The 14,360-nt window shown below is 29.5% G+C and overlaps 2 protein-coding genes across 2 annotated transcripts; both read left to right on the forward strand.

Moving 5' to 3' along the window:
- The first annotated feature begins 1,970 nt into the window (after positions 1 to 1,970).
- On the forward strand, positions 1,971 to 8,550 carry LOC135958037 (fatty acid hydroxylase domain-containing protein 2). The gene is made up of 4 exons (XM_065508900.1): positions 1,971 to 2,186; positions 7,240 to 7,415; positions 7,473 to 7,927; positions 7,992 to 8,550. Exons 1-4 carry the CDS (start codon positions 2,075 to 2,077, stop codon positions 8,140 to 8,142), a joined length of 894 nt encoding a protein of 297 aa, XP_065364972.1. The 5' UTR covers positions 1,971 to 2,074; the 3' UTR covers positions 8,143 to 8,550.
- A 2,427-nt stretch (positions 8,551 to 10,977) lies between these two features.
- Positions 10,978 to 14,055, forward strand: LOC135957897 (fatty acid hydroxylase domain-containing protein 2-like). Its single transcript, XM_065508730.1, has 4 exons — positions 10,978 to 11,295; positions 11,357 to 11,532; positions 12,549 to 13,009; positions 13,884 to 14,055. The coding sequence occupies exons 1-4, from the start codon at positions 11,199 to 11,201 to the stop codon at positions 14,038 to 14,040; spliced, it is 891 nt and encodes a 296-aa protein (XP_065364802.1). The 5' UTR covers positions 10,978 to 11,198; the 3' UTR covers positions 14,041 to 14,055.
- Positions 14,056 to 14,360: the final 305 nt, after the last annotated feature.

Here is a 14,360-nt window from a genome sequence, read left to right on the forward strand (position 1 = left end):
TAAAACAGTCTTCATGCATACATATTTGTGGAAATATTTGAAAAAATAATTGAAAATCACGTGGAATTTAGCAAACAATTCCTGTCTTAAATTCCTGGCCACCACTGTATATCCTTGCTAAACCTAAATTATTAATTTTTTGAAAACGGAAAAAAGAAACTCATAATTGAAATAATTTTTAGTATAATTTTCATGCAATTGAATAAAATTCTACTGAAAATGTGACTATTTCTAAAAAATCTGCTCACCTGTCCACGTTTTTGAGAGCGCGGGTAAATGGCAGATAAACTTTGGCACCCTGTATCTCACCTTTTATTAATTTTTGAAAGCTTATGTCCTCTTGTTCGATTTGTTTGTACATCATATTGCAATCGGACCATAGCTTTAACAAGAGAGCTATATTCGGCTGTGCCGAATCTTATATACCCTTCACCAAATTATACTTCAAAATAAAAATTTTAAATATTTTTAGGTAAACAAAATTTATTTTTTTTCCAAAGTAGTTTTTTCATTTTTTGTAAAAAAATTTTTTTCGAATTGTTATTTTAAATTTTAATAAAAAATCATTTGTTTTTTAATTTCGGTTTAAAAAATATTTTTTTCGATTTTGACCCATTTTAGGTCCAACTTACTATCTTATATACGTCGTTGCAAAGGTCTTTGAAATATCTATCATTAGATATGTATATAATATGGATATTGTCTATATTAATGACTTAGTAATCCAGATATATGTAGGTCAAAAATAGATCAAACATCGAGGAGTCCTGTTTTTTTCCTCATATCTTAGCCATTTGTGGACCGATTTTGCTGATTTTAAATAGGAAACTTCTCGAATGCATGTCTGACAGAATTATTGAAGAGTTGGATCCCGAAGATATCTGGGGTCTTTATAAAATTGATTTCAACAGACAGACGGACATGGCTTAATCGACTCCGCTATCTATAAGGATCCAGAATATATAAACTTTATAGGGTCGGAAAATTATATTGTGGAAATTACAAATGGAATGAAAAACTTATACATACATATATACCCTTCTATATACCCTGAAGGGTATAAAAATGTATTGAATGATTATATTTTTCTTCAAAACCAAACTGAATGAAGAAGAAATATTTGAATTAACAAAAAATTATCATTCAAAGGCTGAATGAATTCTGATATGAATTAATAATACCATTATGAATAAATTCAACTATTTAAATAAAAGCCTTTGAATGAAGTTAAATGATAAATACATTTAATTCGAAGCTCTGCCAACTAACGGATCTGGCTTCCTTTTGTATTTATTATGTATGGAAATTTCAGTTCTACATTTTTCTGCCCTCTTTTCCGAAAAAAGTTAATATGTAATGTACTGGACGTTGTTGTTATATTTAGTATCAAGATCTATATGTATTTTAAATAATGTCCAGGTTGAGATGTTTGAAGTACTAAGGAATTAATTCGTAATGAAATGGTTAAGAAAACATTTAATATGATTTGGTATATGTTCTTATGTTTAGGAAAGTTGTACTGTGTTCCTCGTAATGTCAATGAGATAAGATTATGTATATTTTAATTTAAATTCTTTATAGTATTATTAGGATTTCCAACGGTCGATCTTTCCCCATTCATAATGTAAAAAATTAAACATTTTTTTTTTTTTTTGAAAAATAACTCATTAATTTATTATAAAACATTTATTTGGCTGTTTAAATATTTATACTCAATTGGCTACTCAAAAATCAAAACATACTCACAAACACTGGCAAATTCAGTTTCCAGTTATTTGCAATTGTATCTACAGTTTGTATACAAATGAGTGTAAAGTTTAAAGATTTTTTTTGTATCTGAAAACTACTACGAATAATACCCGACATGCATACATTTAAACATTTTCTTTCTTTCTTTTTCTGATCATATACATGGAGACGATACAGTTTTATGACGCAGTTCAGTCACTTTTAAGCGATCTACACCGAATGAACTTAAATTGAAATTTTGCTCTTGTGTACCAAAAAAAAAACAAATTTAGAATAATTATTATAATTTAATAATAAATTAAAAAGAAAACATTTAATAATAATAATGGAAAAACTAATGGATTTTCCTTTATTCCCCGCCAGGCATTTACAAAGCTTCTGGGGAGCCTCCGGAGATTTTTGGCAAGCTCAATGGGATAAATTTATCGATATTACAGGTAAGTCATATTTATTTTTGGAAACTTAAGATTTCAAAAAATAAGAATTACTATTTAAGTTGTATAATCTTAGTATTGTAATGAAAACTAATAAATATTTATAAACAAAAAATTAACACTAAAGTGCTATGTAGGTAGATCATGTAACAAGTGTTTTAGAATTTTGTGAATTAAAATAAAACAATTGTTCTTTCACTCGTTTAAGTACTTAAATATGATTGTGATTTTTTATCTTTTGCAGTTTTTTTTTCGTTTTGTTTTGTTTTTAAATTGTACAATAACAAAGAGCTCTGTGAAATTTTACTTTGTGCCATTGTTTACTTATTCATCTCACAACAACAAATGCCAAACAAATCACAAACATATTTACAAATGAAAGGCACACACACCCACCAACCCATTTTCAATATCAACATTTGGTATGCAATTATTGTTTACATTTTTCTATACATAGGTGTGTATGTATGTAATAAGAAATACCGGGTAAATAAATCGATTCTCTTAATCTATCTCTCTCTTGTTATTATCAGTTGATTTTTGAGTACTATTAATTAGAAAATAATACCCAAATAGATTTTAGACTTTACAATTTCTGTTTTTATTGATTTCTATATTATTGTTATCATTAATCACATTTTATAAATGCTAATTAATTGTTTATGAAAGTGAATTAACCACTAAAATTACTTACAACAAATAAGTTACAGCACAGTGATGCCGAACGTGAAATAAATGTTAATAGAACTCTTATATAAACAGAACACCTATTTAAAAAAAAAATTGTGAAGTTCATTGAAAATTCAAATTGTTTCTAAATTATTTGCTAGCGTTTGAGCTGATTTGCTCACTGATGATTAAAACAGTTTTTTTTGTTATGCTTTTAATAATTTTCAAAATGAATTAAATCCATTTTGTAATAGATTTGAATGCAGGAAATATTTAATCATTCAATTAATTTTATGAAACTATTTTGTAATGGATTTGAATTAAAGAAAACTTGAATGATTCAATAAGGCATTAATTCTATAAAGACTGTGAATTAATTCGTAATGAATTATGTAAGGGAATGGTTATTATAAAATTGGATTTTCATAATTGAATTAAGCATTAATTCTTTCGAGCATTTGATTCCAAAATAAAGATTTCCTATATAAAGATTTTTTTAGAAATAAGTACATGCCCAGGAATTATTGGATGTATGACTTAAAAATTGCGGGATTTACAATAGATATCGTATCTTTTGAACGCGGTTTTTGCTTTCAATAACTTATATGTCATTTTGAAGGTTACATATCTCACCTTCGTGAGAAGGGTATATATAAGTTTGTCATTCCGTTTGTAATTTCCACAATATAATTTTCCGACCCTATAAAATATATATATATATTCTGGATCCTTATAGATAGCGGAGTCGATTAAGCCATGTCGGTCTGTCTGTCAGTTGAAATAAACTTTCTGAAGCACCCAACTAACTTACACGATTCATACATCAATATCTCCGGAATTCTTCCGGCTCGGCTGCTATTTAAAATCGAGAAAATCGGTCCACAAATAGCTGAGATATAAGGAAAAAACCAGGACAACATCGATTTTTGACCTATATCTGTTGAAATAAATTTTATGAAGACCCCAGATATCTTCGGTATCCAAATCTTCCATAATTCTGTCAGACATGCTTTCGAGAAGTTTCCTATATAAAATCAGCAAAATCTGTCCACAAATGGCTGAGAATGAACAAAAAAACCAGAACAACCTCGAGTTTTGACATATTTTTGACCTATATCTGGATTACTAAGTCATTAATATAGTCAATAAGGTTATCTAATGATAGATATTTCAAAGACATTTGCAACGACGTATATAAGACTATAGTAAGTTAGACCTACAATGGGTCAAAATCGGAAAAAATATTTTTTAACCCGAATTTTTTTTCACCAAAAGTTTTTTTTCGTTAAATCTATATAAATAAAAATCAAATGTCGTTCGTTGGTAATTGCATCAGTAGAGAACGGCCGGACCGATTTAGACAAATTTTTTTTTTAAATGTTGGTCATAACCCAACTTAGGTTTTTACGGAATGAAAAACTGACCACGCCCACTTTTTTCGATTTATCTAAAATCGGAAAACGGCTACATCGATTTGGCTAATTTTGTGTTTAAATGATCATAGTAATCCCATTTATGTTTTTACTGAAAGATAAATTGACCACGCCATTGACCGATTTGACTAATTTTTTTTTTTAATTTTCGCATAGTCAGCATAGTCCACTAATACGCCCACTTATTAAATACATCTGCAAAATACATCGGTCTGTGATCAATCATATTTCAGACCTAAATTCGATTATTTATGTACATATATAAAAACTCAAAATATCTAAATTAGCTAATAACTTGGCCAATAAGCGTTTAATCAAGAAAAGGAGTTCGATCTGTCATCACTCATATTTCTGACCAAATATCGATTTTTTATATAAAAACTCAAAATATCTAAATTCTTGGCCTTGGTTGAATCCTTTTCTTGATTTAGATATTTTGAGTTTTTATATAAAAAATCGATTTTTGGTCAGAAATATGAGTGATGACAGATCGAATATGAGTGATCACAGATGGAGCTCGATCTGTCATCACTCATATTTCTTAACAAAAATCGATTTTTTTTGTATAACAACTCAAAATATCTAAATTCGCTAATAACTTGGCCAATAAGCGTTTAATCAAGAAAAGGACTTCGATCTGTGATCACTCATATTTCTTAACAAAAATCATTTTTTTATATAAAACCTCAAAATATCTGTGATCAATCATATTTCAGACCTAAATTCGATTACTTATGTACATATATAAAAACGCAAGATATCTAAAATCGCTAATAACTTGGCCAATAAGCGTTGAATCAAGAAAAGGACTTCGATGTGTGATCACTCAAATTTCTAAACAAAAATCGATTTTTATATAAAAACTCAAAATATCTAAATTCACTAATAACTTGGCCAATAAGCGTTTAATCAAGAAAAGCAGCTCGATCTGTGATCACTCATATTTCTGACCAAAAATCGATTTTTTATATAAAAACTCAATAAATATATAAATTCGCTAATAACTTGGTCAAAAAGCGTTTAATCAAGAAAAGGAGCTCGATATGTGATCACTCATATTTCTGACCAAAATTCGATTACTTATTTAACTTGGACAGGACAACGTCTGTCGGGTCAGCTAGTATTAAAAAAAAAAATTAAAAAATAAAAAAAAAAAATTTAAAATTTAAAAGAAAAAAAATTTAAATTTAAAAACAATTCGAAAAAAAATTAATTTTGTTTACCTAAAAATATTTAAAACTTTTATTTTGAAGTATAATTTGATTCGGCACAGCCGAATATAGCTCTCTTACTTGTTTATTCTAATTTAGTTATTCAATATTATAGTGTAAACAACTAAGATTAATTTTGCTTTGAAAATGTCGAATTTTGTACCAACAAAATTTTAAAATTGCTCTCCAAAGCTTAAGGCAAATGTGTTCCAACGGTTTTAACGTGCGAGAGATGGTTTGACTGAAGTTGTGATTTTGACACGGAAGACAATGATCGACCAGGCCAACCAAAAAGTTTGAAGACCAATAATTATAGGCATTACGCCATGAAGATTGCTGTCAAACTCAACAAGAGCTTACAAAATCATTGGGAGCTACTCAAGGCAGCAATATTCCTTCAAAGTCAGGGAAATTGGGTACCATACGAATTGAAGCCGAGAGACCTTGAAAGACGATTTTAAATGTCCGAAATACTGCTTGAACGCTATAAAAGAAAATAATTTTCGCACCGAATCATTGCTTGCAATGAAGAATATATCCATTACGACAAACCGAAGATTGAGAGATTGTATGTAAAGCCTTGGTAATACTCTGTATGTGCTGGGAGCAAAAGTGTCCTATCTATTATGAACTGGTGAAATCTTGCTACGTCAACTTTGTCTTAACAACAAACGTCATTAATTGTTATGATAAATATATGTCAAGTATAGACAGGGGGTTAAGACCTATAGTGAATTGTGTTGCACTCTGCCTTGGATTTTGCTGAATTCTGTCTTTCAGTTTTGGATTAAATATTGTTACGAAATTGTTCTTGAATTCAAATATAACGATTTTAAGGGCTGATTTAAAAGTAACATAATGCTTTCAAATAACAGTGCTGTAATAGCAAACTTTAACATATCTGTGGCCATTATTAAATAAAAGCTTTCAGTTGACCATTGATCGTAAGTTGGCAACGCTGTTCGCTGCGACCGTATATTCGAATTCGAATATTCAGTTAAAGAACATTGTAGAAATAGAGCTTTCTAGATGGTAATGCAGTGTTATAAATAGTGGCAGAGGTTGCAGTCGTGAGTCAGTTTTATCAGAGACGCTTTTCGAATAAACATCAACTGAGTGCCTTAAAGTGTGTTGTGTTTTTCAAATAAATTCGTGTACATTATAAATTGTGTCTGTATTTCTGCGAATTTACAAACGTGTATAAAAAAACATTGAGTGACTATTTAATTCTGTTGTTATACATTTGAATAAATAAAGAGTTGTTACCATTTACAAACTACTAAACGGCTTTTATTTGCAATCAAAAGTATCCGGTTTATTTAAAGGAAATAAACCAAACGTTTTGAAAAGGTTAAAACGTAACAATATTTAAACTCCAATGTTATTTGTCATACCAAGTACCGGGTTAACATTTTTGTTAATTTGTTCCCATAAAAGCCATCATCTGTTAAAGATAAAAGATGGACGTTTCTGTTAGCTTTGGATTAAACGGAATATTGAAAAGTCTGCTGAAACATAATCTAAAAGTGAGCATTCAAAAGCGGTTAGTTTCGGATTAACATGAATATTATTTCTTTTTTGAATATTAGGTTCTGTTTTGGTCGAACTTTATGGTTTTTCCATGTAATAGTCTAATGATCATATTGATTAATTTGTCTAACGATTAATTTCAATCAATATGACTTAATTCTAAATTTTGAAATAATCTACTAATTAATAAAATTTACTTTTTAATTATTTCAGGAGATGATCCTTTGGTCTTTTGGGTAATTGGCACCAACATCTTTACCATGTTAGTGTACTGGCTAGTCGGTGGTATATACACGTTTATGGATTTAACAAATCGGCCAGCATTTTTGCGTAAATATAAAATTCAACCGGGTACAAATGAACCCGTTGAAAGGGCGCGTCTGTTAAAGGTAAATTAAACAATATTGATAAAAAAAACTAATTTTTATTAATTTTCAACACTTTAGGTTATTTCAAAAGTGATCAGCAATCAAATATTTATTGGTGTGCCCATATCATTTCTCTCCTATAAATTGATGAAACTAAGAGGTCTAAGTTCAATTCGAGAATTGCCCACATTTCATTGGGTGTGTGTCGAATTGACCGTGTGTATTTTAATGGAAGAACTGGGTTTTTATTACTCACATCGTTTGCTGCACAATAAAAATATTTACAAGTTTATACACAAACAACATCACGAGTGGACTGCTCCGATAGCAGTGACAGCTTTGTATTGTCATCCCGTGGAGCATATTTTTAGTAATTTATTTCCACCATTTTTGGGAGTTTTCCTAATGGGCAGTCATGTAGCCACCGCCTGGTTATGGTTTGCCTTGGCCATACTCTCAACACTAAATGCTCATTCGGGTTATCATTTGCCCTTCTTTCCCAGTCCAGAGGCCCATGATTTTCATCATTTAAAGTGAGTTTTATTTTGGTGTGATCAAGAAATGAAATTTTATTATTTTAAAAAATATATTTTTTAGATTCAACAACTGTTTTGGTGTGTTGGGTGTTTTGGATCGCTTGCATGGTACTGATACTTTATTCCGAGCTACCAAATCCTATGCTCGTCATCTTATGATGTTAAGTTTTGTACCACCGCGTGATGCTTTCCCTGACTCCACCATGAAGTGAATTTTAAGGAAGGAATAATCGAAATATTTAAGTACTCGTATAACACGTTAATTTAAGTGAGGAACGAAATGAAAAGCTTTAAATTTTTTAATAATTATGGAGAAATAAACAAACAATGTAATTGTAGAGTTAAAATAAAATATTTTTATCAAGACTTTTGATAAAGGTTCATGTAAACGATTTTATCAAAGAAATATGAGAGAAAAAAATACCAAATACATAATATATTCTGTAATTGTGTGTAATAGATTAGTTAAGTATTTGATAGTTTTAATTAATTAATTAATTGTATGTAGGTCTAATAAATATTTTATATAATTGGTATATACAACGCTATATAAATCATATTCATATTGTATGTACTCAAATTATGAACATTAACAAATAATACATGCAAAATAAATTAAATTATTTTAATTTATAATGATTTGTTTAGTATTTTAGTAATTAATAATAAGGAAGCTTGATCGACAGCAGTCTCCAATAACGTTTAATCGTGAAAAGGAACTCGATCAGGGAATTTTTGTCGGGAAGTTTCGTGAATTTCTTTATAAGTTTTCTTTTTAAAGTTACAGATTTGTTGTGATTTGTTGCTAATTGAATGATTTGGTTATATCCACTAGCAACGACAGTCAGTTGACACAGAAGAGATACGATTTATTGGGTGCATAACATAAAAGTTTGAGATTCACAACAGACGGCGTATCTTTTGAACGCTGTTTTTTGGTTATTAACTTACATGTCATTTTGAAGAGTACAAATCTGTAATTTATTCTCACTTTGTTATTGAACATTATAGTGTAAACAACAAAGTTTTTTTTTGTGCCAACAAAGCGTGATATTGGGGATGTTTTGCTTTACTTCTTTAATTTGAAAAAAAGTGAAGCTTATGATAAATGTGTTCTATCGGATTCCACGTGCGAGAGATGCTGTGTGAGGTTCAGAAGTGGTGATTTTGACACGGAAGACAAAAATCGCCTAGGCCAGCAAAAAACAAGTAAGAGAGCTATATTCGGCTGTGCCCAATCTTATATACCCTTCACCAAATTATACTTCAAAATACAAATTTTAAATATTTTTAGGTAAACAAAATTTTTTTTTTTTCCAAACTTGTTTTTTTTAATTTTTTGTAAAATTTGTTTTCGAATTGTTATTTTAAATTTTTTTTTTTTAAATTTTAAAATTTTTTTTTTGTTTTTTAATTTTTAAATTTTTTTTTTGTGTAATAAAAAAAATTTGGGTTACAAAATTTGACCCATTGTAGGTCAAACTTACTATGGTCTTATATACGTCGTTGCAAAGGTCTTTGAAATATCTATCACTAGATATCCATATTGTCTATATTAATGATTTAGTAATCCAGATATAGGTAAAAAAAATCGAGGTTGTCCTGGTTTTTTCCTCATATCTCAGCCATTTGTGGACCGATTTTGCTAGGAATAGGAAACTTCGCGAAAGCATGTCTGACAGAATTATTGAAGATTGGGATCCCGAAGATATCTGGGGTCTTCAGAAAATTGATTTCAACAGACAGACGGACATGGCTTAATCGACTCCTCTATCTATAAGGATCCAGAATATATATACTTTATAGGGTCGGAAAAATTATATTGTGGAAATTACAAACGGAATGTCAAACTTATATATACCCTTCTCACGAAGGTGAAGGGTATAAGAAATGTGAAGACCAAGAATTGGAGACATTACTCCATGAAGCTTTCTGTCAAACTCAACAAGAGCTTGCAAAATCATTAGGAGCTACTTAAATAGTAAATTCAAAACGTTTGCTAACAGCAATATTCATCCAAAAGCAGGAAATTCGTATGGTAACGAATTGAAGTCGAGATACCTTGAAATACGATTTTGCATGTCTGGAATTCTGCTTGAACGCTATAAAAGAAAATCATTTTTGCACAGAATCATTACTGGCGATGAAAGAAATGGATCCATTACGATAACCCGTACTGGCCAACCAGCCAAATCGACACCAAAGCCAAACATCCGTTAAGGTAATGCTCTGCATTTGGTGGGTCCAAAAGGGCCCAATCTATTATGAGTTGCTGAAATCTGGCCAGAGCATCACAGGGAACCTGTACCGAAAGCAACTGTTTCGTTTTAAGCGAGCATTGGCGGAAAAATGCCAAGAATATGCGGCCAGACATGAAACCGTAATATTCCATCATGACAACGCTAGGCCACATTTGGCAATACCCGTTAAAAACAATTTATAATGAAGTGGTTGGGATGTTTTGTCTCAACCGCCTTATAGTCCAGACCTTGCCCCTTACGACTACTATTTATATCGATTGATGCAAAACGCACGAGGAGGATATGGCATGCTTTGGACTGTAAATGCACGTTGTATCTACTTGGTTTAAAACGAATACGACTTAGCAATATGGTGGCGATGATCACCGGACATACTTTCGGTACCCATGGAGGAGGAAGAGACTATCTTCCACTACTTTTGCAATTTTCCGGCACTGGGTGATCTGCGTGCCATGCTTTTAGGCTTTGGGCCTAACCTTTTTTTTAGCTAATGCTAATAATATTATGTATAAAAAAAGTTTCCATTGTATTGCCACTCAGTGTATTTCTAAGAACCCTTTCACACTAGGCAATGCGCAAGTCTATTGCCCAACAACAAAACAGCATGCAAAATTTTCTTCTCCTCAACACGGCATTACCTCTGGTATCTACAAACAAAAGAGAATTGCGCAACTAAATTGCCAAGTGTGAAAGGGGTCTAAAGAAAATATGCTCTATGTTTCTCTATGGTAGGGTATCTCTTTATTTTGACATATTTAGCTCTATAAAAAAAATTGTACCTAAATATTTAAATAAAATTGATAAACCATTAGCTATTTTGGAATAATTTGATAACCACTAGTTGAGTTTTGATAAAGAAATAAATAGCGAATTGTTATTATCAATGCCCGGGTGTATATTGCATTTGAATGACAGGCACTTTATAACATGGTGGTTCTCAAACAAATTTTGAAAAAAAAAATTTTTAACAACAAACAAAAGAGTTTAGTTTAAATCAATAGGTTAACATGGACACAGGAACTATTTTTCAACCTTTAGCTGCAAAATATCATTATGTGGGCATTTTAATTGAAAGAAAATGGAATGATTTCTTAAATTTAGTGGGTAATTTAATAAATTAATCAAAAAAGTAGCAACATGATTAAAAATATTTTTTTGTATTTAGGAGATGATCCCCAAACAGTGTGGATTTTTGGCACCACTTTGGTATTCATGTTGGTCTATTGGTTAAATGCCAGTTGGTATACATTTATGGACATTACAAATAGACCGAAATTTATTAGAAAATTTAAAATACAACCGGGTAAAAATGAGCCAGTCAATAAAAAGAAATTAATATCGGTAAGTATTGCTTGTATATTTCTACACAGAAAAATGAAATTCATGGAATGCAATTTTTAATAAATATTATTAATCGAACATGACTTTTTTTGTCCTAACTTTTTCCATTCTGAACATAGAACAAAACTACACCATTTCCAAATTGTATTTCAGAATTTTTTTTGTATTTCAGAAAATTCCAATTGAATTTCAGAAATTTCCAATTATATTTCAGAATTTTCCATTTATAATTCAAAACTTTCCAATTATATTTCAGAAATATCCAATTATTTTTTAGAATTGTCGAATTGAATTTCAGAAATTTCCAATTATATTTCAGAATTTTCCATTTATATTTCAGAATTTTTCAATTATATTTCTGAATGTTCTAATTGAATTTCAGAATATTCCAATTATATTTTAGAAATTTTCAATTGTATTTATGAATTTTCCAATTAAATTTCAAAAATTTCCATTTGTATTTCAGAATTCTTAAATTATAATTTAAAAGTTTCTAATTGTATTACAGAATTTTCCAATTATATTTCAGAAATTTCCATTTGTATTTCAGAAAATTCTAATAGTAATACCAATGGATATTTCTGAAATACAAATAGAAAATTCTGAAATACAATTGGAAAATTCTGAAATACAATTTGAAACTTTTTAAGTATAAATTAAAAATTCTGAAATACAAATGGAAATTTCTGAAATTCAATTGGAAAATTCCTAAATACAATTAGAAAGTTCTGAAATATAAATGGAAACTTCTGAAATATAATTGAAATATTCTGAAACTCAATTAGAAAATTCTGAAATATAATTGGAATATTCTGAAATTCAATTAGAAAATTCTGAAACACAATTAGAAAGTTCTGAAATATAAATGGAAACTTCTGAAATATAATTGGAAAATTCTGAAATATAATTGGAATATTCTGAAATTCAATTAGAAAATTCTGAAATTCAATTGGAATTTTCTGAAATACAATTGGAAATGGTTTAGAATAAAACTAAATAAATATTTTTTCTTATAGGCCATTTTGAATGTTCTAATGAATCAAACTTTAGTCGGCATACCCATGTACTTTATACTCTATCATACGCTCTTCAAAATACGCTGCACCTCACCCTTGCGCGAACTGCCATCTCTAACCAAGATTTTATTGGACATTGTTGTGGTTTCCCTACTGGAGGAATTCTATTTTTATTATATACATCGTGCCATGCATCACAAATCGATTTATAAATATGTCCATAAAAAACATCACGAATGGACGGCTCCCATTGCAGCCATTACTTTCTATTGTCATCCTTTGGAGCATATTTTCCTCAATTTGATACCGGTATCCACTTCATTTGCTTTAATGCGTTCGCATGTGTTTACTGTTTGGCTATTTTTGAGTCTGGCCATTCTAAATTCAATGGCCGATCATTGCGGCTATTCGTTTCCGAATTCGGGCGACTCAATACGTTATCATGATTATCATCATTCAAAGTAAGTATTTGTGGCATTATTTAGAAACGCGGTCGGAAAATATGTTTGAAAAACACTCAAACTATTTAAATAAAATTACCGAAAATGTTTCATAAAAAGGTCATTAGATGAAAGGTTTCGAATCATAGATAAATATGGTTCGAACGACTTAATTCTTAATTAATTATTCCAAATCAAATAAAATTATGTCTCAAACATTTCCATTGAAGGAAGAATTCATTACGAATAAATTCTTAGGCTTAATTCTTTAGTACTTTGAACGTACTTTCCTTTGAGAATTATTTTTTATAGAATTCAAGTTTTCTCTAATTCAAATCTATTTAAAAATTTAAAATAGCTTAATAAAACTTATTAAATGATTAAATTTTAATTCAATTGAAATCCATAACAAACAATTAGGTTTTAGAAAATTAGTTTCAATTCATTTTGTAAATAATTAAAAACAAAACAAATTGAATGAAGATAAAATATTTTCATTTAAATTGGTTTAGTTTTGAATTAACACAATTTTAAACTTTCAGCGGTTGAATGCATTCTGGTATGAATTAATTCAACGATGAATTGACTTAAATGAATATACAGCCCAATTATGAAAAAAAATTCCCCTGGAGTTTTTTCCCTTTTCTCAATTTTCCTATTCAAATTCTATGTTAAAAAAACGAAAAGGGAAAAAACTCCCGGGGAATTTTTGTTCATAATTGGGCTGGTAAAGAATACGATTTTGGGAATAGATTTATTAAATGAACGGCTGACATTTTAGAATTCCGAATTTAGATTTTAATGAATTAAGCTCAAATTATTTTATTAATTTATTCGATGCTCTGTACCAAAGCGAATTCAATATTGTTTTAATAATAATTTTGTAACTTTCTAGATTCAATTTTAATTATGGAATGTTTGGCTGGTTGGATAAATTACATGGCACTTACAGGGAAACCAAAGTAATGGAGACTAAAACTTCAAAATCTACGAATATAAATGTAAAAAATGTAAAGAGTTTACAGACTGCTAATAAAAAGAAATTTAAATAAATATTTTCAATATGTTCGCACTAAAAACATTTACACTTATTTAAATTTAATTTTGAATAGATTAAATTTTGATTAAAATAAATACATCGCGTGTAGCATTCTCAGAGTAATATGTGATCGTGATCGTTGTAATCAAAGTAGTTTACGAAATTTTGAATTAACGTTAACTAGTAAGAATGTATAATCAGTCAAGCTTATAATACCCTACACTGAGTATATTAGCAAATCATTATTTTATTATAATTCTGATTTCATGATTGATTTTCCAAAGTGGAAGCTACGACCAATTGGGGATCGATTCTCCTTATTTTTGTTAAATT

This window comes from Calliphora vicina, chromosome 4 (assembly GCF_958450345.1).
Source record: "Calliphora vicina chromosome 4, idCalVici1.1, whole genome shotgun sequence".
NCBI classification, from domain to species: Eukaryota; Metazoa; Arthropoda; class Insecta; order Diptera; family Calliphoridae; genus Calliphora; species Calliphora vicina.